We start from the raw sequence: 27,482 nt of genomic DNA, 5'->3' as shown, positions 1-27,482 counted from the left end.
TGATCTGTTATTCTTAACCCATCAAAAATAATTTAGTTGTTTAAGAAAATTATGTTAACATCAAACATTCAGAGTTAAAAAAGACAAAAGAAATTGCATTACAGCCTTACTTAAAGTCTGAAATACACCACCTGAGTGCTGGGAAGAAAATCATGTTATTTTGCCTCAATGACTTAAAACTGGTTTGTACAGTCAATTTTTATTCTTCTATTTCCTGACTTCTTAGGGCCTGACTAGCAGTAATGTATTGTAACTTCCAAGAATGAGTAGCTTCTCTTCCTGAGAACATCAGTTAGTGTGAAACAAATATATAAACACACACACAGGTATGCATAAAAATAATGGCATATAGGGACTTGTAAAGAAAGAATGTATATTTATGTGTGGATGTGTGAAGCATGGTACTCATAAAGTGCTAGTTAATATTGGGAAGCAGTATAGATCGTTAGATTTTTCTTTTATCACTCAGGATATTGGGTAAATAAGAGACATACTGGCACAATGTTTTACATATAACCTATGTTTACTTTCAAAAAAAATAGTGAAAGTTTTCTTTTGAGGTTGTGAAATCAAGTTTAAAGAAAGTGAAAGTATGCTTGACGAAAGATTTTACTTGCTTTGCTTTAGATGTTATTGGAAGTAAAATGTTCATTTAAGGTATGAAAAGTAGGTTGTTAACTAGAAAACCATTTTGTGTCTGAGGTAATATGTATTCTTCCTTAAAAATAGAAGATTTAGATAGATGAATTTTCTTAGGTATTTTTTTTTAGGTTTTTTGGTTTGGTTGGTTGTGAGGTTTTGGTTTTTTTCCCCATAATATACATAGGTATTGTGTATTATTCCTGAAAAAGTATCTTCTGGAAAGTTGATCAAACTCCTCTTATATAGAAATCCTCAAGTCAAAAGCACGGCAAGTGATTATTAGCTTTTAAAATTTAGTTTGCCTGGATATCAAAATAATAAAGCTCTCGCAAAACATCACATTCAGCCCCACCACTTCCTTGTCTTATGATTTTGAAGATAGCTTTAAAATTATTTTCCTGGACCTCAAAAGAGCTACTGAAATACTGTAGTACTTCATAATTCAAAATGTAAAAGCCAAACTAGTGTAAATCTATGCTTGTATTATTGGCATAGTGTAATAATAAACAGATTACTGGTCATGTAGGAAAAAACCACCATAGAAGCACAGTGTCATTGCTCTTCCTTGAACCTATTGCTATTAGAGGTCTGCATTAGGGTGATAAAGTTTTGCTGAAAGAGGCATAGCATCTTACACTACAATGGAAGCCAGAGCCATCAGGTTCTCTGCCCCATTCAGCAGTAGTTCCACATTTTCTCTAGTCTTCCTTTTATTATGTATGTACTTCTGATAGCCTTTGTTGCTCTTGAAGTTCCACATCAGATTCAAATCCACAGGACTTTGCTATCCTGTCCTGGCCTCTCTATGCTTGGACAATATTGCTAGATTGCTCCTGTGTCACCTGTTCCAGCTTCCACTTTGGGTATTTATTCTTAGACCGAAGCTTTGTGAGGTTCTCCTTGTTCATGCAGGGCTCCTGCCAGCTGCCTTGACTGTCTAAATGTGGGGATAAATTATTTTTGGCCTTGCTGGAGGTCATCCTTATCCTTCAAATTCAATCAGCTCTCCAGGTCCACTCTTTTCTCCAGGATTGTCTCCCATGCGATTCCTTCTAGAAGGTTCCTGAAAAGGCCAAAGTCTGTTCTCTTCAACTCAGGGTTTATAATTCTGCTTTTTTCCTTGTTGTCTCCTTTCAGGATCCTGAACTACACTATATATTGGTCACTACAGGCAAGATCACTGCCAGTCTTCACATCCCAGACCTATTTATCCTTTTTTATTACTGCGAGGTTAAGCAGAGCATCTCCCCTTGTCAGCAGCTTCATCACAGGTGTCAGGAAGTTATCATTACTACACTCTTGCAACAACTCCTGGATTGGTTGTGTCCTGCTGCCTTGTCCTTCCAGCAGATAATAAGGTAGTAAAGTTGTCCATAAGGACAAGGACCTAGGAACATAAATAACTTTTTCACAGTAATGTATTGCATTCAGAGCTTTGCAGCTATAACAATGATGACATTTCAGCCTGTCAGGAGAAGATATATGATTCTGTTTATTACATTAAATAAAAGGCACCATGGCACAGGAGGAAGGAACAGCCTCTCCACAGACAGGTTCTGCACAGTGTGCTAGGGGAAGATTCATCTGAGACCTATCTAGTGTTGTACCTAGGCAGGGCTTCCTGCATCAGGACTGTGAGATTTACCCAGCATCTAATTCCTTTTTCTATAATACCTTATTAAAATGGATAATTTATTAATGCACTTGTTGACAAGCTGGTCTTATTGAGGTCCTGAAAGAACATTGACTCTTCAATTTCTGTCTCTCCTCAAACTTCATTTTTGCAGGCATGCATGGCCTGTAATTCCCTCCATTTAATGCATGAAGTCCAGCTAAACTGTCATGGACTGTAGTGTAAAAAATAATGCAAAGTCTTTTTTGAAAATAAACATTAAAAATCCATAATTTCTGGAGCTGTTGCTTCCTCTTAAAAATATGTGAAGAAAGATGTTCAAATGAGAAAGTATGACTGATATTTGAAAATTAATTGCATGTAAAATAAACACTTGTTTGAAGTTTTGGTGTATCCTTCATAGTGTTATAATTTTAGGTAAGAGATGTAGCTATTTATTGATGCAAAATTGTGACTATGTGTTCATGCAATCCCCTCTCCTCATAGCTGCCTATAGTTAAAGCTTATTTTGCCTAGTATCCTGAGCTCCTTCTTAGCCAGCAGTGAGCTGGGGAAAGGGTCTTGCTGAACTATAAGATAGGTGGGTTTTTTTGTATAAAATATTTTTTCTGAATATTTTCTTCAATTATGAAAACATTTAAAGTTTTGGCATCCATAGGTTCTTGAAAGTAAGTTCTAAAGTTTCATTATACTATGTGTATATATATATGTACACACACACACACACACACACACATATATATATACAAAGAATAATTTCCTTGTTTATTGTTCTGCGTTAAATTTTATTTACTGTTGTCTACCTTTTGCTCAGGTTAAGATAGAGCAATTGTTTTATAATCTTTCTACTCCGAATAGCTTAGTGTCATCCATAAATGTTGCTATTTAACTGTCTCTCCACTTTTTAATAGTTAGGCTAGAACTTTGTCTACATCTACCTGTCATAATGATCAGTGGTTTTGCTTGGTATACTTGTGTTCTTATTCATTATGCATTTGTACACCTCTGTTGATCCTTGTCTTCTAGAATGAAGTAGAACTTCACATAATAAAAGGAATAAATTATAACAGTAATGACATTTTTAAGTGTTTCATAGACTTTATCTTATGACTATCAGAAGCATTTTAACTCAACAGCCACAGATTTTATCCTTAGGATTTGCATTTAATTTTATTAAAGTTCATTATTAATAGGTCTACCCTGGTATCTTTGTTATTAAAATAAAGGATAAATATTTAAATAAATAAATGGATAAGTTTTATTTAATTTAAATAAATTAAAATTTTAAAATGTTTTAGCTTTACATATACCCTACTAGAACTTCATTAAGAACTTAATTGTGTGAATTCTTTTAGAAATAAAGTATGGTCCTTGTACTGTCTGCATCAAAATGCACCTGGTGGGAATGAGTATATTGGAGGTTGATTTTACCCATTTTAGTGGGTTTTATCCTGTTAATTAACTAAGCTGATGAAATAATAAACTTCAAAAAGTTGTAAATTGAGAACTGTTAATTAATAAGAAGTATATTCTACAGTGATCTACTACCATCCTTATGACATATGAAAATATTACTAATAATATTGATTCCTTTGTGAAAAATTGCAGATGACAAAGTGATACAGAAAATTAGGAGGAAGGCAAATCTGACACAAGTCAAACTTAATTGCATGCACATGAAATTAATTCAGTGAAATGATTTGATAAAATCCAGCTATATGAGAACAGAATGTAGGTCAAAACTTAGAAGTGTTAGATTTTTTTTTTCCTGAATGCAGTAACTGAAAATCTAGGTGACATAGCTGGTTAACAACTGTAAAAAAAAACACCCATACTTCCAGGAATTTGCAGTATATCTAGAAAGTATATTCATAAAAATGCTAGCTACAAAGAAGGAATCTGTCACCTCTGTATTTTGTTTCAGGAAGTTGCATTGGAGCACGCTGTCCAGTAATTTTGATATGTAGTAACTATCTCTGGTACAAAAATGTGATTCTGAAAAAAAAATCATGTGATAACTGTAAAGAAGAACTTTAATATTTTAACTAATTTAAGTACTCTTATATTTTTTTCTTTTTTTAAAGGGGGAATTTCCCTTTCCTCCTCCCTGGGCCACAATATCTACTCTGTCGTGTAAATATTGTCTTTGGCAGTTTATCTTTTTTTGTGGGTAGGAGAATTGCGTAAGTTTGCTAAAGTGAAGTGATAAGAATTAATGCTGAGATTTTCTTATTGTTCTTGCCATTTGTCTTCCTACTAAGTGTAGTTTAGCAGTACTCTGCCTCTATTCTTCTTAAATGCAAATAGTGTATCTGTCAATTAAAACAAAGTTGGTCACTTTAGTGACACAGTGTCCTATAAATCAATGGAGAGAAAACTTGTCTCTGTTTTGAATGGGTATTTGTATTATATCTACTCAGCTATTAAATCTAATCTATACTGGTGTAGACTGAGTGGACTACAAAAATTCCTTCGTTTACTAACCTTGAATAAAAGAAAATAATGTAAATGAACTAATCAAAGAGTTCCTAATGGTTTTAATCTTAGTGTTTTTCCTCCACTAATCATTTAGAGACTAAAAAAGGAGGGGAGAAACAATACCAGAAGTCAGTTATAGACACTGCTAGGCTGATCAAATTATATGCTTCATCCCATTTTAAAGGCATTATAGGAAGGTTTCAAAATATTTTTGTCTGTTTGAGTACATGGTTGGAAGTTGTTTCTGTAGTAGTGGGCAGCAGGCAAATTTCCTGTGCAAACCTAGTGGTTTCAAAAGGATATTAGATCTTGTGTCAACATTTTCACAGGGTGTAAAATTTTCTACAACGTAGCAGCATGAACTAGCCAGTTCAGGTTAGACCACAAGCTTAAAGCCAAATTACAGACCTTAGTTTCTCAAATCAGTGATATTGCAAATGCTCTTCCATGAACAGGGACAACTCTTAAGCTCTGTGTGCACTAAGAGCATATTAGATAGTTTAGGAAATTGAAGCTAAGCATTAGCCTTCCACTGTTATCTGAGATTTGCATTTTTTCCTAAGGAAATGTAACTCAAATTCAGCTCTCAAGTTAACAATCCCAAAAATCTGAGGTCACTTAAGAAGTTTATGTATTGACTTAGAGTCCAAGGTAGAAGACCAGAGTCTACTTACATTAGCCATTTTGTGGTTGCTATGTCTAGATTGTATTTAAACATTTCATTCCTTTGGATAAAATAGATAGGAGAAAAGTTTTTTCAGAGAAGGATCATCAAGAGAAAACTTAGTGTTTATTTTTCCTTTCCCTAGCATTATTAGCAGAAGCTGTTAAATACTTTCAAAGTTCAATTTCAGAAAAGAAAACAAAGAAAAAAAGAAGAAAAAAAAAAAGTGGCAGTTGTCCTGGGTTATATTTTATAGTTATTTTTCATAAACAAAATAGCAGTATCTGCAAATACCAAGTTACTAGATATGCTGTGGTCCATGCACTGCTCAGTATTTATGTACAGAGTTCTTACTGAGGTTATTTGTAGCTTGAATTTGTAGGTTGAATTCAGTATAGTTTTAAAACTTGGCATCTCAAGGCTGATGTACCAAAGTTCAGCTCTGCAACGGCAGAGTATGGCCTCTCTTTTTTCATTAAATTTTGCTTCATGTAAAGTAGTCAATCAACAAGATGCCTGAAAGTAAACTGTAAATGAAGAAACAAATGAAGAGGACTTTAGCATGGTCTCGGGGATTCTGTAGCAGAAATAAATAATGTATATCTTGAGTTGTTTGTAGGCGAGAGAAGATCTACAAGTGCACATGGCAGCAAAACAGTCAAACCTTTTCATGGCTGTAAAAAGCACATGCATAGTCTTGATATGGCAAAAAAGAAAAGAATATTTGGTAATCCCTGCTCATAGACATCTTCAGTAATAGAAAAAGTGGCCCATACTGAGAGTACATACACTAGTATGAAAGGAGAAAATACTGGTACCCTTTAAGATGAAGGGTGAAGATCAAGTACTACTTGAGAAAGTACTGTTAAAGGTAATGTTCAAAATATCTGATGCAGGGTAAGCAGAGTAATAACTGTCAGTGGTTCAGTTGATTTTGAAAAGTGTCCTGTGGAGTATGATAAATTTTGTTTCTTCCACCCTCTTGTCCTGGACATTCCCTTCCTAGCTAGAGCACCTCTTTTTGAAAAACTGGCAAGATGAATGCAGAATGTGATTGCTCTTCTCCTGCTTATCCTGCCAATGCTTTGAATGGTGGAGTGGATGCAGGATTGTGATCTCCCTACATTTTACTTAATTAATGTGAGATTTTACTGGAAGGAGTATTTTTCTCCGGTCTATGCCATATACTGTTATTGTCTCCTGTGTGCTCCTTCATTACATCATATGGCTACTGTGTGTGATCCTATACAGTTCTTTCTATTCTCAGGACTGCATCTGGTGTTGGAATGTCATTCTCAGACTTACTTGTGCCTTTATACTGTAACCTTTACTTGGTGCACATTTTTTTTCACTGAAGCAACTAGCTTATCCTCACCAGTCCTTGGATACTGTCATAAAAAGATCTTCATCCCTAAGGTCGAGATTAAGTGCTTTGTAGAATTATGCTTTCAGATAGGACTTTTTTCCATTAAGAGTTAAAATCATACATATATTAATTCTAAAAAACAGAATCATTGCCAAGTGAGAAAAATATTCTCTGTTACAGAACTTACCAGAAAGCTGTTTTAGGGTGTACAAATTGGTAGATGTTGGTAAATGTAGGTTGATAATATTGTAGTTTTACACCATTCCTCTCTGATTCATCCAGAGAACATAACTAAAAAGAATTATCTTATAGTTCTACATTGTAGAAAAGTATAGGAGATCCCAGTACTGCAATTCTGGAAACTTGGCCCCTTCCTGCTTAAAGTTTCAAGTAGTATCATTTCAGAATGAAGCTGCCAAGAGAGGTATAAAATACATCTCATTAGCAGAAATGATTGAATGTGGGAGCATTATATTTTTATACCAGTCATTCTAGCAGGTTTTGTATCAGTTAGTAAAGGTTGGGTGGTATTTTTATTGAGATGCTTTATTTTTGTCCCTACAGTGGTGGACTACTTCAATAATACTGAATTAGAATTAATAAAGCTATGAAAAAATATTGAGATATCAAGACTTGTATCTTTATTTTGGATCTTTATCTCTCAGGCTGGGATATCTGGTTGTCCAGTTGTTTTGTCGTATGACACATCCATTATTTCTTGTGCTATTTGTTAAGAGAAATTATTTATTTTTTATTAAGGTTCTGTTAATGGTTTAGACCAAAATTTGCAACTGCCAAGAGTCTTCCAAAGCATCTATTTTCTCTGTCTTTGGGCAGATGCATCTTCTGACAGTCTACTGAATTGGCTTCAGTCTCAGGGTGAAGACAGCTACTTGCCTCTGAGACTAATAGCTTGAGTTATGTCTCTCAAACATCTGCATGTTTACCTATAACTTTTAGTCCAAATTAGTTTTAGTTTCTTAGTTTACTATTTTCTTCCTGTATCATCTGCAATATAATCATTAATATACAATCCATGAAACCTCAGCTGCTGTATAATAAAGCCTTGCTGGTCTGATGAATACCTATAAGTTCTGAATATAAATGAAAATGAAGCATATGCAACATTTTTAATGTCCCATACAAAATTAAATGAGTGCTGCCAATAGTTTCACACTGTAACATAGAAGTACTTTGCTGGGGGAATGATATAGTGATGTGATAAATGCTTGTACCAATAGATTATAGTAGAACTATGTGAAAGGTGAGACAAAAAGGTAACATTGAAATGGTAAAACATGGTGTGGGATTTTGAGTGTTACACAGTAAGCACAATACTAACTGAGCAAAACCAAATATATTAATGTATGAATTTATATGATTTATGGGGAATAAAATCTTTGGGACTTGTTTAGAATATTCTGAAAATGATGTAATTTGCAGCTATATTACTTGGATAACAGTATTTCATGGTAGCTATACAATTTCTGTAATTACATGCATATATTTATGTATATTTTACAATTCCAAGTTTACAGCTTGCCAAGTCTCATACTGTATAACTTCTCTCTCTGAAATTCTCTTTTTCATATGTGCACAATTACATGCACACACGTGTACACATGCACTTATGCACAGTAGTCTTTCAAGAGCTGTTGATAGAGTTTAAAGAGTAGATGCTGTAGATTTCTTGTCACTATGATTTCCGTTATTGTGAATAAAAAATAGTATAGATTTACTAACCTATTATTGCCATTATAACTGAAACTTAGTGTAAATTGACAAATTATATCATATTGTATAGTTTCATTTTAATGCTACAATTGATCAATAGTCAGTTACCTACAAATAAGGACTAGTGTGCAGAAATCCATAAGAACTTACGCCCTTTAGCAACCCAAGAATGACTTCCAATTTTAAGATGTTCTTCATTTTGTACCAAATCTTTTATGCCAAAATTAGCAAGACTGCTTCCTGGTCCTTTTCCTACACTTGTACAAGCACATTCACATCTGCTTCACAAATATATTAGCTTCTAATGAGCACAGTTGAAGGACAGATAAAGAGAAAAATATGCTGATATGTACATCTAAAAAAGTTTTAAAAGATGTGCTATTGGATGTTCACATTTTCTGCAATTCATAGTGTTTTTATTTGCTTCTATCCCTGTAATAGCATATTTTTCTATATGCTGCTACGTTATTTGAGCAAACAGGAAGTAGAATAAATCTGATTCCTTACTTATAGGGAGAAGAGAGTTTTAAATTTCAGCATATCATTTTTACAAGAACAAACCTCCATGTAAAGTTTGTGTTTTGCCTAATCTGGTAGTGTGCTTCAAGCTGTTTCTTCTGACTTATGGCCTGTTTCTCTGTTTGTATTTCTGTTAACAGAAAGCTGACCTTGCAGTTGCACCATTGGCAATAACCTATGTTCGAGAGAAGGTCATCGACTTTTCCAAGCCCTTTATGACTCTTGGAATAAGTATTTTGTACCGCAAGCCCAATGGTACAAACCCGGGCGTCTTCTCCTTCCTGAATCCTCTCTCCCCTGATATCTGGATGTATATTCTGCTGGCTTACTTGGGTGTCAGTTGTGTGCTCTTTGTCATAGCCAGGTAACATGTCAACTTTTGTGATTTTTTTGGCAATTGTTAAAATCTTTTTCTTACTAATAATTGTCAAAAGTCACAAAAATTTTCTTACTTTCATACTCTTATATTTTACCTTCATGATGTACAGAAAAATATTTAATGATGAGGGTACTCTCTATTAATTTTCTCCAGTTAGCTATGTCACTAAGTCTTGAGTATGCTAGCTAGGTGTCTCTATTTAAAATTTCACTAGAAAGTTTATGAGATGTTTTTTTCCCAAATGTGCTGTGTTTAGAAAGACAAGGGTTGACATATTTTAATGTTAGCCTGATTTCACTTAATGCTATGGTGCATAATCTCAAACTGAGTACTTAGCTGCCCATGTTAACCCGAGAAATGCAAATTGGGCCTCTACCAATTACAAAACAAGTTTATTTAGAATAGTATCTTAGAAGTAGGGGAAGAATATTTAGCTTTCAGTTGAGTGCTAGGTAAAGTCCCTGAGATACCTCACATAATTTAAAGTCACAGATTGTAATTGGAGTGTATTTGGAAGCATGTTTAGTTGAGTTTTCAAAGTTAAGGAATTCAGTGCAATAACTATCAAATTATAAATAAATTTGCTATATAGGCCTCAATTTTTATCTTTTTTCTTCAACTTAGGCAAGTAGGAAAATATAATCCATCAAAAACTCTGATTATACCTATATTTTCCTTTTTATGTCATTAGGAGTAGCTCCAGATGATCAGGTAAATATAGTCTTACATGTTGTAACTGACTTTTGCTGTGACAGCAAAAAAAAAAAAAAATCAGAACTGTAAGTCAGAGATTCCCAGGCATGTAAGTTGTAATCTCTCTTGCAGATTCCTCCTAGTAGTCAGTGTTTAAACCAAATACATATAAACTATATTGACTTGAATAACTTCACTTTTGTGCCTTTTTAAAAGTCTGCTTTAAGAAGCCAGACTTAAGTTGAAAGTTTCTTGGAAAAACAGTAGATTTTATTAAACTGTATAACCAGAAAGTAAAATAATTTCTGAGGTTTTCCTGGGATACAGGTACTTCTGAAACCACAGTTGAGCTTAAATCACAAATGTTATCTCATGAAACACCTCATGTGAATTACTTTATGAGCATGTCCAGAAGTTTTAAGATTATTGTTATCATTGAAGGGCATTTTCAGCACGATGCACATTGCTTTTAACAGGCAGGCCCCAGTAATGTTAGTAGGAGTTTTATGACTGACTTCTTAGTTAGGCTTTGAAAATGTGTCTTGTAATATTTTGTAAGAGATATAAATTTTCCTGAACCTTTTTTTTTTTTTTTTTTTTTTTTTTTTTTTAGCTGTTACAATCACTTGATCTTAATAGCAGAACTGGAAAGAACATTTATTTTTGAAATGGAAGTGCCACAGAGTAGTACAACAGTATTGTAGAACTTTTTTTTCACTTGTCTGTTTTTGTGACCAGCACCATAAATTCCTTATTACCTTAATTTTAAAGCATTATGAAATACATTTTATACTTAGCAGAGGACTTTGATTTTTGTCAGTTTGTATAAAATAGGTTTATTATTCTTGAATTTGTTATCAGCCTTCAGATCTAGAGATTTTCAAACCCTCTTAACTTGTACAGCCAGATACTGATAAAGCATTTAGAAATAAAAGATCCAGGATTAAGTAAGACAATCTAGAGATTGTATTCACAATACAGAATGACCAAATAGTATATGATAGCATTTTCTAACATAAGTTCATATGGGGAAACAGGCCAAAGTTAAAAAAGTAATTTGCTGAATAATAAAGAGAAAAAATACTATTATTCAACAGTAAAAGAGCCTTTAGGAATATAATTCATTAAATGTGTGTGTAATATAAAGGGCCATACTGCTGACAGAAGTGTGGTAGAGAAATGGCCTTTCCAGCATAGTGCTGTCTTGTCAGTAAAGATTGAATTCACAGTTAGGTATTGCACAGATTATGTGTTAATCAGTCCTGGTGTAGTAGATCTGTTCGACTGTGCCGAACTAAATCAATAGGTTCCACCTAGAGTTTTTTAGAAGAAGATTTCTATTTCATAACAATTCTTCCATAATGAATGTTTGACTACCAATGTTTCATAATAATTACTATGTGTTCCACAATTAGGTGTATCTATGTCTCGAGGAGTATTTAGTTATGTCTTATCTGCTGTGATGTTTTGTAAATACAGTGCATCAGTCTTCAGTGTAGAATATTTATATTTAGATTTAAACCTCCCATTTTTCTGTTAAATGTTCTGTGATTTTATTGTTTACGACATCTTACAAACAGTGTTGGTACGTAAGAGCTTGGTATATTTTGAATGGAAAGTACAGTTCTGTTGGGATACTTGGGTTTCATCCATTATTTAGTATTATGGTCTTAGTTAGGGAAAGATAAAGAAATTAGTAAAAGACCTTTAGTAAACATTAGTAAGAGAATCTTTAAGAGAAAATAGCTGAAAAAACTTTCACAGAGTAACATAGTAGGCATAAACGGGTAAAATGTAGTATAAATTTTTATTAGTTTTTTACTTTATTTGAAAGGGTATTGAATTTTCCTTTTCATTTGAGAACCACATATAAAAAGCTGTAATCTTGGCATACTCAAAAAGACAAAAATCTAGGAGAGAGATTTATTAGCTGAAGGACTTTTCTGTCATTTTCCTCTTATAGTCCCCCTCCCAGAAATGATCTGTCATCTTTTTATGTGGTCATTATGAATTGTGCATTGTGGATAGGATGAACATGCATTGTGCACAAAATTTTCTTTTAATTGTCATCCTTTGTGGAGAACTATGGTAGGCTGTGATTTCCCCATGTCCTCTTAATCTTCTTTGTTGCCACTGTTGAATCCAGTTATGGTGGTTAGTCTCTGAAAGTTCCTTTCTTTGTCATACAGGCTGATGACTGATACATAGACCCAGTTTGCTTGATAATAAGCCTATTACTTTTCTGTGAACTGAGACAGTCATCTTGTATTTTTTTCTCTTGTGCAAACAGTAAAGAACAAGTCAGAAACAGATCTGTTTCTAATGCTAGCTAGTAAGGTCTTTGTGTCACTGCTAACAGTGTCTCGTGTCATCTGATGTCTTGTTGCATTCCAGTTCCAAAATCTTCCCATTTTGCCTCTGCCTTAACTTGTTTCTTTAATTTAGAATCCTGGTTAAATTCACAGTTCACATGTGATTAGAAGGAAAATGGAATAAAGTGTGCCAACTCTTCTTCGTAGGCCTGTAAAGTACACAGCATTTTCTGATCTGTACAATGAAAAGTTGTGATTAGTAGAATTTCTCTTCATTTCTGTCTGTTGGTGCAAACCACTGTTTCAGTTCTCAAAAACACTGATTTCTTCAGTGTTGTACACCAACTTCATATACACATATTAACCCTTCTTTTCCATTAGTTTATATATAAAGTAGATGTTTCCAGTTTTGGTATCTGCAAAATCTATTGTGTTGGTAACTGAAGGATGATTCCCATTCTGCATAGGCAGTATAAAGAAAATCGGTTTCATACTTTAAAAACGCTAAATAAATTTACATAAGTCTTTCAATTAATGACTTTTACAATTAATCTTCACCTGGCTTTTCCTATGATTATATTATATCTTCATGAGTTTTTCTAGGGATAAAGTCCTTAAATATTTTTATCCAATAATTTTCTGCCCAATTTAATGGATTTCAAGTTAAGGCCTATACATTTAAGTATTTCTGTGTGTTGTAGTATGCTTGCTGTTAAAGTTTCTGCCTGTCATAAAGCAGTTTACTCTGAAGTGACCTATCTTTGTAACTAGAAGAGAGAAACCTGCCTTAGCATGATGCTTCAAGATCAATGGATCTTTCAGTTGTGAAGCACATAAGCTACCTTGTATAAACTGGTCTGCTAATGAGGTCTTAATGTTTTTTTATCCTAAGATATCTGGAGTATCAGTAACTATTGTTTTAATATATATAAAACTGTGCTCACTGCCCTAATCCCTAATACTGAATCACGGGTTATGATTTCAAAGGGCTTGAATCACCCTTACCTGTACCACATTCCATACATTAAAATTTCTTGCTTTTTCCTCCGTTCAGCAGATTTGTGCTGTACTGTTTCTAATAAGTCAAGCCCTTGTGCTGATTTCAGCTGTCAAAGCACTTAGGATCAGCTATTTTTCCATTTCCTTGTAAGCAGTGATAAAACCACAAAGAACATTGCCTTGCCAAATTATTTTTTTCTCTTACCAGCTGGAATAAAACATAATAAAAGAAGACAAGAGTTTTAAAAATGCCTCCACACATTTATCTTAATCTTTCCTCTGTGAAGAGTCTTAGGAATAGCCTGCTGCTTCAGAGCTGAACAAACGCCTGAGTATTATCTCTCTCTGGAGTGCGTGCATATCCTTTTACATCTCATGAATCTTTTTTTTTTTTTTTTCTTCCATATATCTTGATCAGATGATTTCTGTCCTTGAGCGGCTTGTCTGATTGATTTTCAAACCACCCCTTGACAACTGTCTTGATGAGAGGAACTAACAACAGAATGAGAAGCTCTGGTTACTAGATTGCTATACTGATGTTTATCCAAATAGGAAGTTAGCATATTTGCCCTTTTTCCTCAAACAACATTCTTCCTATGAGAATTTTATCTCCTGAGGCCTCCCTGGAGAACTATAACATATGCTATAAGAGGTTTTCAGGAATGGGTTCATAATCCAACGGGGTAATCCAGATGGCAACCCTGAAATCTGCTTCTCTTATTATCTTACAGTTTTAAAATAGCTTTGCCTTAGTTATAATGCATGTGGGGATATTGCCACTTGTATATAGACTACTGTGTAAATAGACAAGGATAAAAATGTACTAATTTCAAATGTACACTTTCCAATAATGTTCCAGAACAATTATTTCAAAGTTTGAGATTTTTATTTCTGTTAAAACAATTGCATATTATGACCTTTAGTTGATTGTTTACAAAAGATTCAGTATAGTCTGTTTCTTTGAATTTATTTTTTCCAGTTTAAAAGCAAATCCATGTTAACACTAGAGATCATCTTCACTGTGAGAAGAGAGAAACTATGGCAGTCTTTGGAACACTGGGTTTTTTGTCAAGTAAACCAAGCAGACTGCAGGACAAGAATTTTTCTCTGTCTTTGTGGCTTTTCTAGCTTTTTATTAACTGACTTATTTGTGTAGCAAGACTAAGAAATCTTAGTATTAGACCAGAAAGTTCTGAAAAGCTTGCTTGCTGAACCACATTTTTTCTTGTTATATCAGACCTGGAAAATTTAAATTTTAGATTTATATTATATAAATAGAATTTCAATAACTGAGGCTGCCTCAGGTACCTGAGCAAAGGTACCTCAATTACAGATTTTTGTGGGGTTTTTTGTTTTGTTTTTTTTTTTGGTCTATGCTGCTATGTGTCGTAGCAATGAAATTGTACATTCATCTTTCCTGGAGAGCAGTCACTGGAAATGTAAACAAGACTTGCCCATGATATTCCAGACATGCTCAGATATTTCCGAGTATCATTCTTTACAAAATGAGAATGACAGCTTTAAATTGATTAAACAAAATGAGAGTACTGTACTGTATGCCATTAATATTACCAAAAATTTGTATAGTATTTAAGCTTAATTTTCTGTGGTCAGCACAGACATCTCATGTTCCACCATTTTTCTGTATAAAAAATGCAAAATATACTGGAATTAAGTTTTCTTATGATCATATCTAAGTTATGTAATTAGATAACTTCATAAGTTATAACAGACTGCGATCAGTGCTATAAAGTCTAAATGTTGTGGATGAGGTTATATGGCTAAAAGAAAGACATAGAATGGTTTTGGTTGGAAGGGACCTTCAAGATCATCCAGTTCCAATCTCCCTGTATGGGCAAGGACACCTCCCACTAGACCAGGTTGCTCAAAGCCTCATCCAACCTGGCCTTGAACACTTCCAGGGAAGGGGCAGCCACAACCTTCCTGGGCAGCCTGTTTCAGTTTCTCACCATCACAGTGAAGAATTTCTTTCCAGTATGTAACCTATATCTACCCTCTTCCAGTGTAAAACCATTACCACTTGTCCTACCACTACACACGCATGTGATAAGTCCCTACCCAGCTTTCATAGGTACTGAAAGGCCTCTATAAGGCCTCCACAGAACCTTCTCCAGGCTGAACCACCCCAGCTCTCTAAACCTGACTTCCCAGGAGAGGTGCTTCAGCCCTCTGATCATCTTCATGGCTTTCTTCTGGATTTCCTCCAGCAGCAATGTGTATAGCAATGGGTAGGAATCTCTCACTTTGAATCTTAACACTCAGAAAGACTTTTCGATTCCTCTGCTCTCCTCAAAAAGAGATTTATCTGGGTTCATTTTCAGTTTATAGTACCACTAATCTACAAATAAACAACTCAGTATGGACTCCTAGTCCTAACTCCTCAGGATTCTCTTGCATCACTTCTGGATGGTCTCAATCTCCTTCAGCTGTTGAGACCCAGAAACATTAAGAGATCTCCAGCTCTACATACAAGCACAACTTCTATTGGAATACTGTTAGAGAGTACAGTAAGAGAAAAATTCTTATGTTTTACTTTTCAACATAAATAATAGCCTCCTTAGTCTTCAGGGGAAAAAGAAATAATCTAAAGCCTTGCTTTATTAATGGCAGATCAGTCTTACCTCCTGGATACTACTTGCTATGCTTATTTGAGGTTGGTGAGACACTGGATCAGGTTGCCCAAGAAAGTTGTGGCTGTCCCCTCCCTGAAGGTCAGGTTGGATGGGGCCTTGAGCAAACTGGACTAGTGGAAGGTGCTCCTGCCTATGCAGGGGGGTTGGAACTAGGTCACTTTTTAAGGTCACTTCTGACTCAAACCATTCTATATTTCTATACATTAAATGTAAGAAAAAACTAATGCCAGCATAACAGATGAAAATATTTTAGCTGAGGATGGCTGAAGAACTCATAACTCAACTGCCTTAATAGTCCAGAGGAAGATGCATCATCCCCTCATTGGCTAAATCTCAGAATCTCAGTATGCGCTTTGAAGAAGAAAAATATAGTTATTCAACACACCTGGTTAATTCACACCTTTCTGTCAAGAACTAGATTTTTTTTTTTGAGTGTGGAGGTCTAGCCAATCTTCTTCTGCTGAGTCAAGATGTATGGTGGGCATTCTTAGGAAACAAAACAGTAGATCTGGTTACTTCTGCTGTAAGGAAAACATCTTCTAATATGCATCTGTTTGTAACACTTGCTCCACCAGTATATTTTGTGTTAACTCCTTTTACCCTGTAGATTTACCTAATCAGAAAATGGTTTCTTACTTGGAAAATCTTCCATTCTTTTCTTTAATTTTTTCTCTCACATTATTCTGAAAGGCATCTTAAGTTTCTTCAATTAACCACTGATTTTAATGAACCAGGTATTTTAATGTCTGAACTGAATCATAACTATGTTCATCCATTAGGAATTTGGTGTCTCTTACTACCAACAATTCATTCTCTCCATTCTCATTTTCTTAAGCACGTGTGTCCAAAGACAGGAATTAAATTTTAGATAGCTATAAATAGATCATTATCTCCAGTTAAGTGGATGGCTCATTCTGTATGCATTAATTTTGATTTTACTTCTTAAGCCTTGTTACTGTAGGTGTTATATATTTATAAACATGTATTTTTTGTAGCTTTTGATGGTACATTGTAGCCTATTGTAATGTCTGATGGGTATTTATGGAAGATTGTATCAAAACTCATACTGAGCTATTTTTCATACCATGATTTGTCTTATTTTCAGTTTCTCATTGACATGTTACACTGAATAAGTGAGTTAATATTTGAAGCCTGTTTTGTCGACAAACTTGTCTGTAAAATCACACAAAATAGTATTTCATATCTACCATGGGACAATAACTTGTTAGTTTCCGTGTGCTGTGTTACTGCACATTAGCAAATAATTCCATAGTCCTTGCTGAGAAAGGTAAAAAACAGTCTGAGGAACAATATCATTTAGTTTTGAAAGATCTTCATAAAGTGGTAACATACACAATTGTTCATCCTATTTTTAGCAGCCCTTGGTAGTTACCAGCACATACAGGATACAAGAAAAATATGACATTCACAGAAACTTAGAGGTTGGAAGGGACCTCAAAAGATCATGTATTTGCTTGTGTAAAGTAGTTAGTTTGAAAAAAAGTTGAGAGTCTCTAAAAAAATGCTGAACTTTCTTTTCTGATATTGGAATATTTAATTCTGTTTTGTCAAAATATTTTTATTCCTTAATATGTGACAAGAAAGGAAGACACAAGTCTAAATTTGGCACTTAGCATATTTATTTAGCAAATCATAACATGCCTAAAGAGAAGGGTACTTCTACAGGTGCATCTGTTTTCATGCTAAAATAATGCTTTTGAGAAAGACCAGTGTCTCTTATGCTATTGGGTATAGGAAGAAGGAGGTTTATTTGCTGTATTTTGGGGTTTTTTAGAATTTATTATTTGTTTTACTCAGGTATGCGTAGTATTGATGGAGAGAATGAAATTGTAATTCTCACCATAATGCATAGCAGCAATTTTCTCATGCAAAATCATGTAATCCTCCAACCTAAAGAACATAACACAAGAATCTAGTGTCATGGAAATTGAGTCAGTATGAATCCAAGAACATACCACAGTACTCTCAAAAGGTTTTGTTAATAATTGGATACAAGTGGTAATTTGAAAGTGTGCAAGTTAACTGGTTGGCTCCTTTTCCATTAGTATCACTGACTGAATTTACAGATTACCTGAAATATCAGAAGATGAATTCAGCTAACAGCTGAGCTGTTGTTTTTTGTGGATTGTTTGTTTGTTTGTTGGTTTTTCCAAAAATCAAAACAAGAAAAATGTCTCCTACGTAAGCATTTATTGAAGTCATTTCAGACATGCATGCTGCTTGGAACACTGTGACTTAACAGTGAAAAGCTTCCTCAAGGAAAATGTAGGAGATATAGTAATAGGGTGTAGGAGGTATAGTAGAATGGAATGTTAGCAGGCCTGAAGTCTGTTTACCCTCTGGAGAGCCCAGAAACATTATTAAGCAAAAAAGGCTGTAACGATTGAAAAGCAGTTTTTACACTTAATGAGCCAAACATTGCTAAACGTGTGGTTTCATATCCAATGAGTTTCTTCCTATCATATAAATGAAAAGAGAGAAATAAACCTTTGGAGGCAAAGCCAGTGTGATATGACATACAGTAGCCTTGTAGAAAATTGTAGCTACAGATGTCCAGAGGAAGAGCAGTTTCTGTAGAAAAGTATTTCTGAGTTCTCCGTTGAGATCACTGTTTTCAGGATTACTTAAAGGACAGAAAATCAGTCTGAAAAAAAAAGAACCACCGTGATTGTTTTTGCTTCTGAAACTAAATAAGTAAGATGTCCTTCAAGAATTTCCTTGCTATATATATAAAAATCACCATTTGTTAATTTTAATGAGGCTGAAATTACTTTAGTGTAAAGCTAATAATGTATTTTCATACTTACCAATCAAGGTGAGCACCTTTTTGGTTTTATATTAGTACTATACCAAGTCCTGTCTTTAGCAACAAAGGCATCATTTTTACAGGAAAATAATTATACAGTATTGAAAATTCTCAGCATCATAATTAAAAATCCCACATCAGCTAAAAGATATAATAGTTTTTATTAGAAAATAATAAACTTTTAAAAAATCAAAGCACTAATCATAGCACATCAGAGAGAAGTTTAAATATAAGTAATTTTTATTAATTGACATGTTCTGGCATTTTGCTCTCATTATACTGTTTTGTTTTGTTCTGTGTCACCATTACATGTGTGTGGCACCTGTATTTACCAATTAGGACTTTCCTAAAGACTTTATAGGAGATAGCCTCTAGCTGTGAGAACAATGAAGGCAATGGTACTTCAGGTTGATGGGATGATTTATATAATCTCACAAACATAAAGATAGCAAACCACCCAGAGCTACTGCCTCATTCCATTTCACCTTCCTTCCTCAACTATATGAAGCAGAATGCTGCAAGGAAAACTTCATGGAGTAAATAGTGAGGTGGTAGACAGCAGAAGGAGGTAATAGTTTCTTTTGATTCTCCCAGATTTTAAAAGAATTATTCTCCTTTCCCATGAGAAATAGCTTTACCTTTAAACAGAATAGGATGCATATTTGCTATTGACTTATTTTGTAGAAGCAGATACCCAGTGTTTCTGTACTAGAGCACCATCGGCAGTTACAAGACAATTTTCAGCTAACAAGGTAGAACAGCAATTAGTTCATCTTCTGGCGCTATTTTCTTGGTAGCTATTTAGAGGTGAAAATTAGGAGGCTTTGTAGTGTGATGAAGTTCAGAGAAGTTTCTGGGAAATAATTCCACCTCTTAGAAAATTCTCTGGTTTTGTGGCTGACACGATGTAACCAACGAGCCCTGTCCAGAAGAAAAACAGAAGCAAGGAGCAGATTTTTCTATATTGCACTCCTTTGCTGTTCTCAGAGTTTGACAATATAATACTGAGTTGCAAGAATATCTGAAAAAGGCTTTTAATTAGTCATATTTATTCTCCACACACTTCTCTCTTTTACTTTCTCTCTCTTGCTCTCCCCTTCTTTTAAATGGGCATGTCAGAGGAGCACAAGTAGTTAATCATGTGAAAATCCTGGTCAGTGTGCCCTTCATTTACTGGAATGAAAGGAATTTTCACCTTGCTTCAAATGTAACTGTAGTTAGATAAATTTACTATGTAGATGAATACCAGAGGCTCCTCATAGCTTTTTATTCTACTAGAAGCCAAATTCTGTCTCCATCTTAAACATTGATTATTAATGTTTGTAACACCTTCCTCCTCATCATCATTTTTGTATGATATGGTAATCTGTGCATGTGCAAAAGCAAATATCAAAACCTAGGAAGGTGGTAGTGTTGCACCTGTGTGCACAAATGTAACACAGGACAGATTTCAGAGAGCATCACCAAGCAGGGTCATGTCTTGTTGCTACATAACAAATATAAAATAATTGCTTGGAAGTTCAGAAGCAATAATTAATTAGTTTAAATGGTTAAATGTGATGAAAAATTCTATGAGGTATGAAGAAAATGAAGTGAAAAATAAATATATTTCTTAAATACTCAGGTTCAGCAGTCATAGTTTGTCAGCTACATATACAGGACCACATTTCAGTTTACTGTCTACATGATAAAGCAAGTGAATTTAAGGAGGATTTTAAAATACAATTATTGGTATTACCTTGAAGTTTTTCTCACATGAAGTCTGGATGAGATTCAAATGACACTGGTGGGATAATTGCACAGGTTAGTCTATGGTAATGACATCAAAATCACTTCCATGTTTGTCTTTCACTTGAGGAAAAGCAGTAGATTGTGAGGAACAAATGAAGAAAAACTTAACATCATCACTTCAAAGTAATTTGTGTGGAAAGGGATGTGTTAGTGAGTGTTGAAATTTGATGGAAAGCTGTGCAGAGCATGCGCTAACTGCCTCTACAGAAACCTACAAGTTGGTCATAGGTGCTGTATCATATATACTGTTTCCCTAGGGATATCTTTAATATGTTTGGAAATCTGAAAATTCTGAGATGCCCTTTGGGCAACTGAATCTCTCTGATGTTGTTTAGGTTACAAACATTTGTTTTGGTAATTCTTGTTAGAGAGACTACAATAGACTAGCTCCAGTTAATCCATGTGGTACTAGAAACAGTACATTATTTCAAGTGAAATAATCAGTTTAAACATAGAATGAAATTAAGTTGTGGTTCTTGGTAATTAAAGAGTTAGTGTAATTATCCTTCCTCAGAAAAGAAAAGAGAGAGGGAAAAGTATTCATAGTCTATTTGTGTAGAAAAGAATGAATTACTTCATGTATCCAGAAGTACTTTGGATCTAGTCCCTAGATTGTTGAAATATATTTCTTTGAAACATAGCCCGGAAGAAATTCTGAGTTGAGACAAGGCCTAGTATATTCAGTACCCAAATGAGTTTTATCAAATTGAGGAGGTGAAGGGGTGAATTGCAGTGAATTCCTCATTGACAGCAGTATGAAGAAGGCACATGGGTGGCAAGAATGTGAAGATGAGGGTGTCTGTCAATGCTATCAACAAGAGAATAACTGTAATCTGTTTAGTAACCAGCTGATCACTAATGAGTAGTTTATGTCCAGGCTTCAGGGTAGTGTTTTTATTTTGGTTTGGTTTGGTTTGGTTTTTTTTGAAGGGTGAGAGAAAGGTTTCTAGATTACAAGTGGTTAAAAAAAACCCCTCAAGTATTTATCCTGCATCAGGATGTGTAACTGCAATTCAGCAGAGTCCTTTTGTTCATACAGACCTTGAGGTACTCAAGTAGATCCTTGTAGTTTGGTTGAAGTTACTTGTAAACTTTAAATAAGCCATGAGTTTGAATTCCTTTAACCATGGTCTTTCCTGAAGAAATCCTGTGTGTTCCATCAGAAATAGCTGAAATATTTGTACCATTATTGGTACAGTTGAGAATCGTAATGTAATAATCAGGAAGGATGAAACATTGTGTAATCAAATGTCAACTTGTCTAAGAAATGATTGTCCTATCATATTCCTGTAGAAGTCAATTTGAAAGCACTCACTGATTTTGATAGTAGCATGGTGGATGCCAAAGACTGTATGTATAATTGTCAAGGGCTAGGGGTCTGAGCCTTGCTTTCTGACGCAAGGAACAAGTGAGATGGCAGGGGCTATGTTTCATATTACTAAGTGGTCCATCAGCCCAGTTATCCCGCCCGCAGTGCTTACCAGCACTTCCTGTATCTCTGAACCTCATCCAGACATTATCTGAGAATAGCATAGGCCAGAACCGTAAACAGGAATGTAATAACAAGTAAAATATATTCATTATCCCATGCCACTGCTGAAACCTGAATCCTCTTTATTTACTGATGTGAGTGTGAACACAGAAGCTCACAGATTTTTAATCATAGTAATGCTTTCACAAGACTTTACTCATATACATTAATTACAGAATTATTTTTTTTCATAACAAAAACAAAATCATAAACAATTAATCTATAAGTACTTCAGAAAGAACCAGCTTAGTTTGGGGGTGAATTTTGGTAAACCCATATTAACATCCCAAATCTGAAGGATGTTCATTCTATTCCTTCAAAAGGCCGTTGCGAGTCACAGGTCAGCAAAAGAAAGCATTATATGCCTTATAAATCCAGCTATGGATTTTATTTTAATAAATTTCACAACAGACCAAAAATTTCTATTCATCAAGCTTTACCAAGCTCTTAAATTTTAAGGATGCAGTTGCCCTGTTTAAATTGATGAGAATAGTAGCATTCCCCAGTTAAAATATGTTTAGAAAACATGATGAATTGCACAGAGGATGTCAAATAGTGTTCTTTTTACTCAGGCAAAAGATTTACTTGGTGTAGAATTCCATTTGACATCTCTGTAGATATTGGTAATGTCCTTAACGTACAGATAGTTAACAAAACAAAACAAAACAAAAATTCTCCAAGTCTTAATCTGTGATAATAAAACTTTTTCTTTGTAGTATCACATCCAATTGAATTTTGTTAGGTAGTGGCTCTAGTGCAATAATTTTATTTTTATTTTTTAAATATTTATTGCTATATTTTTAATTATATGTCATTTTCATGAGTGATATTTACTATATCTTGAAGGGCAGCAATGAATTATTATGTACTCCAAACTAGATAACTTCTTTGCTGTGATGCTCAATTTTAAAATAATCTACTTTCAAGAAGACTGATACAGTATTGAATAGAAGTGCCAAATTTGTTGTACAGCCTTACAATGAGCTCACTTTATCTCTTTTTTAAGAAATTCATATATTTTTACAGTGCAAAATATGATTTTGCATTTTATTTGCCTTTAGGAGGTCCTCTGCAGAACTCTACTTCTTCCCTCAAACTTGTGACAAACTCTTCAGTGTATTGAGGAAGTCAAATAAGTGCTTCACATTTAAAAGAGGGACCATTTGAGTTTCTCACGTACCCTTCTTATTCTATGTTCTATAATTTTAGGAGAAATACTTATTAACTTACTACATTGTGTTCCTAATAGAGCATCTGTGTTATTTATTATTAATATACTGTCATTCATAGATATGGAATAACCATTGCAAAGCATTTTTAGGGGATCAAGATAATGAGATCTTCGAATCAGTAATTCATATGAGTCCCTTATTATTTCAAACGTGCCAGTGATTCAGTTCTAAAACTTGACAGTGAACAATAAAACAACTTAACAATAAGGACCAATACAGCATTACACAGTGCTGTATAAAACCATGCCAAACAGTTCCTGGGCACTTTTCCTAAACATATGTTTGAACATATAGACAAACAGAGGATGTGTTATCATAATATTTAAGACTTTAAAATAATCTTTACTTTAAAATAATATGTTTTAATTAAAAAATTTATTAAATTAACTCAATGTCTGTGCATCTACCAATTTCTACGTAGGATATTGAGATTCCTTCAGATAGGAAGACTGAGTAAATGTACTCTTTGAGGATGTGTCTGAATCATAGAATGGTAGAATGTCAGGTTGTAAAGGACCTCAAGGCTCATCTGGTCCAACCCTCTGCTTGATAAGTACTTTAGTACACTAGTTTCTGAGAACTCAGCCCACCTTGCCAAAATTTATTTCAGTTAAGGAACACTACAAAATCTGTTGAGATTCATTACAGTAATAGTGCAGGCATTTTTAGCTTATAGACCATAAGAAAATACATAATAGCATTCTTCAGACAGAATGAGCTGAATCATATTGATCAGTGCAGTTTACATAGTTCTATTTCTTGTGTAAAATAGATGAATTTCATTTTCCGAAGTGTGAAATTCTCCTATATTTTATAATGTGGTACAGCACAGGGCTTTTTGTTGCCATGTGAGAGAAAGATAGCAACTGCAGTTCAAATGTTTACAATTTTATTATAATAAAAATTCAAAATATTTCTTATTTGGGGCTAAAATAATGCAAATTTTACAATATTTAAAATGTCCTTTTAAAAACAGTAAACCTGTTCAAATTACTGTGCAAGGCTATAAAAATAGAAATGGTAAAATTATAGGAAGAGAGAATTATGTGGAGAAGATAAATCAGCCTTTCTTATATATTTTTTTTCAGCATGCAGAAGAGGAAGGAATATTAAATCAAATTGAAAGTAGCAAATTTAAAGCAGAAAAGAGAATTTAATTAATTTTTTAAAGAAATTTATAATTAACCTCTGCAACTTGTCTCAGATTAAAATTGAAAGTGAGTGCTTTGTAATAGAGCTATAATGATTAGAAATGCAATTGCATCTCAGGCAATGCTTCATGTTTAAAGCAACTGGTAGGTTATAAAGAAACTTTCCCTGTAGTGTATGGACAACTTTCAATTTTGTTTGAGTTTTTCAACTTCCAGGTGTTTTTCATAGTTTTATATGAAATGTTAGTACTAGTCAGAAAAAGGATATATTTTTTTAGAAACTTTCATTATATTTCCCTAGTCTAGAGTAGAGAATAAAAATAAGGATTTATCAGTGTGGAAAATAGCAGACAGTATTAATTTTTCATGTTAATATTTACTATACTTCATTAATAAGAATATTTCTACTAATGGCAATTTTAGTGAAATAATAAATCTACCTCATAGATGGTGCTGTGAAATGTCAATTTATTTCATGTCCTATGCCTTTCATTAACCCGTTTACAATGTCTGTTGTGTAAATTCCTGTTGTGTAAATCCACAGTTTAGTTCATAGATTTGGGAAATATTACTACAGACTTTAGCTCTGCAGGGTCACTAAAGATCAAGGAAAATAGTTCCATAAACTTCTGTTGATGTTAGCCAAGGTCCATCTGAACATATAAAATAGCAAAGATAACATGGAATGCAGCTAAGTAGAAGAAACTGATAGCTCAAAGACATGAACACGTATGGGGTAAATGTTCTCCTGAGTTTATTGAGTTAGTATTTGAAGCAATGGTGAAAAATACGGCCTTGAATTTGGGCCTTTATGAATGTTACTGGCATAATGACCATTATGAAACAAAAGCTGCAACTGTCATCTAAGTTGGTTCAGAATATGCACCTGAATATTTATTTTATTGTAGTAAGTGACAATTAGGTAAGTTTTTTCCCTGCTTCCCTGTTAATATTTCCTGGCTTGCAAATTTATGTGTAGCAGCTCAATTAGGTTAAACAGCATGTGTTGAGACTGAAAACTGTTGTTGATTAAAGTAATTTCTAAATCATGACAGACAGAGTGGTAAACAGGTAGGTTTTCACTCTGGTGAAACAAATTTCATTTAAAAGTTTCATTGATGTGTTTGTCAGTTGAAGACACCATTGTGAAAAAAAAGAAAAAAATCCAAAACAAAACTAAAATTTGGTTCTTAATGAAGTACAGGTAACTTTCAGTTTAGGAAAGGTTGGGTTTTTTTCCAAACATGTTGAATTACTGCTGATGTTCAAGCAGTTTTATCTATAATAAGTGTCACCTTCCTTTTTTAAGTCTAAAAATTGGAAAAACTGTGTGCATAGGTATCTTTAAAAATGTCTACCTGTTTACTCTGCTGTCATTATTTAAAAAACACACAAACAAAAATTATTCTACTTTTATTTCTTGTATGTAATTTTGACATTGAGTTTTAAAAAGGCATTAAAATGCACATAAAATAATTTGTGCACATAACTAATCATAAAAGTTAATGTGATAGTATATATTTTATATGATAACTAGTAATTTTGTGTAAATTAAGCATATATTTACCATATATTATCTTTGACTGCATAGATTCATTAGATTTAGCACCTATAAATTTAAAACATTGATGGGGCAATCCAGATATGAATTTGCTGTGTCTCATGCAGTCTTACATAATCCTAAATGGTGACATAAAAGCAAATATGTTTAGTTAAATTGTTAGTGGCAGCTTTTCCTTTGACTGAGAATACTTCATAAAGCAAAAATGTGGCTTAGTTGCTTGATGCATAAAATAATGCTGCTTGCATTTTCATCAAATTAATCCAAAAAAATCTATTGGGACATTCAGTTATTTGCATCATTTTAATTTTTTTTTTCCTTTAGTTGATTAAAATTCAAACATCTTTTTTCAGGTCAAAAAAGATCAGTGCAATAGTTTAACCACTGCCTTTTGGTTTTACTTTAAAGAACAGCAAGAAAAGAGAGTTTGTGGCCAGGTGAAAATATTTTTGCTGAATTTCCTAATGTGTTATGACTGCTTCATTTACAGAAAACTATACTGTTCTTTTGAATGAACTTTTTCCTGATTTATTCTCAAATTTAAAGCCACTCTGCCATTGAGTATGTATGTATAAGAACTTGCTTTGCAGCAAGGCAAAATTAATTCATAATATAAAGCAATGTAAACTTGGATGAATAGTGTTATATCCAAGTGACCTACAGTAAGATTTGGGTCCATTCTGTCAGTCCTTAATCAAAGAAGCATGGATAAATTAGTTTCTTCATTAGTTTCTTCATAATTAATGATGATTTTGTTCTCTGTTGCTTGATGAAAGCTTGGGTTGGTTTTTGGTTTGTTTATTTTTAAGGAATAAATCAAAATTAATGATATGTGTGTTTCTACAGGGAGAATATGACTTGAAGAGTAAGTTATTACAAAATATTTTTGGTCTTTTTCTTTAAATTTTGAAGCAGGGATATTTTGCGTTTTAAAATGAATAAGAAAGAAATATAATCAATATCCTTACCCTTTATCTCTTCCTTACTGTCTGTTTTCATTTTTGTGGCTAGTCTATGCTCTAAAACTAAAAATCAGGTTGAATCTTTTGAGGAATGTTTGTGACAATATGATAATCCTTTTTATAGTCCTGAGTAGGCCTTCCTTATTTATAGTGAAAAAAAAAAAGTATTTGAGGTTTTAAAGTGCAGAGTCAAATTATACAAAAAAACTGAACAAGCATGTATTTCTCTAGTTGCCAGCTTCCTCTTGCTTGATTGTAAAATATGAAAAACTATTTCTGTTTCATGTAGACAATAACTGCTCAGGCAAAGTTGGAAGGAATAGGCAGTATTTCTTGAGCTGCCTGATTTTACTG

General features: G+C 33.7%; 1 protein-coding gene across 1 annotated transcript in view; it reads left to right on the top strand.

The window, feature by feature from the left end:
• Window positions 1-27,482, top strand: part of GRIK2 (glutamate ionotropic receptor kainate type subunit 2) — a 355,719-nt gene that overhangs the window by 216,183 nt on the left and 112,054 nt on the right. Inside the window, exon 11 of the mRNA XM_030447048.1 lies at window positions 9,177-9,400. Within this exon, the coding sequence (XP_030302908.1) occupies window positions 9,177-9,400 (224 nt within the window). The remainder of the gene's footprint in view (window positions 1-9,176; window positions 9,401-27,482) is intronic.

This window comes from Calypte anna, chromosome 3 (genome assembly GCF_003957555.1).
Source record: "Calypte anna isolate BGI_N300 chromosome 3, bCalAnn1_v1.p, whole genome shotgun sequence".
Taxonomy (NCBI): domain Eukaryota; kingdom Metazoa; phylum Chordata; class Aves; order Apodiformes; family Trochilidae; genus Calypte; species Calypte anna.
The sequence above is the reverse complement of the archived record's forward strand: the minus strand, read 5'-3'. Positions and strand labels throughout refer to the sequence as shown.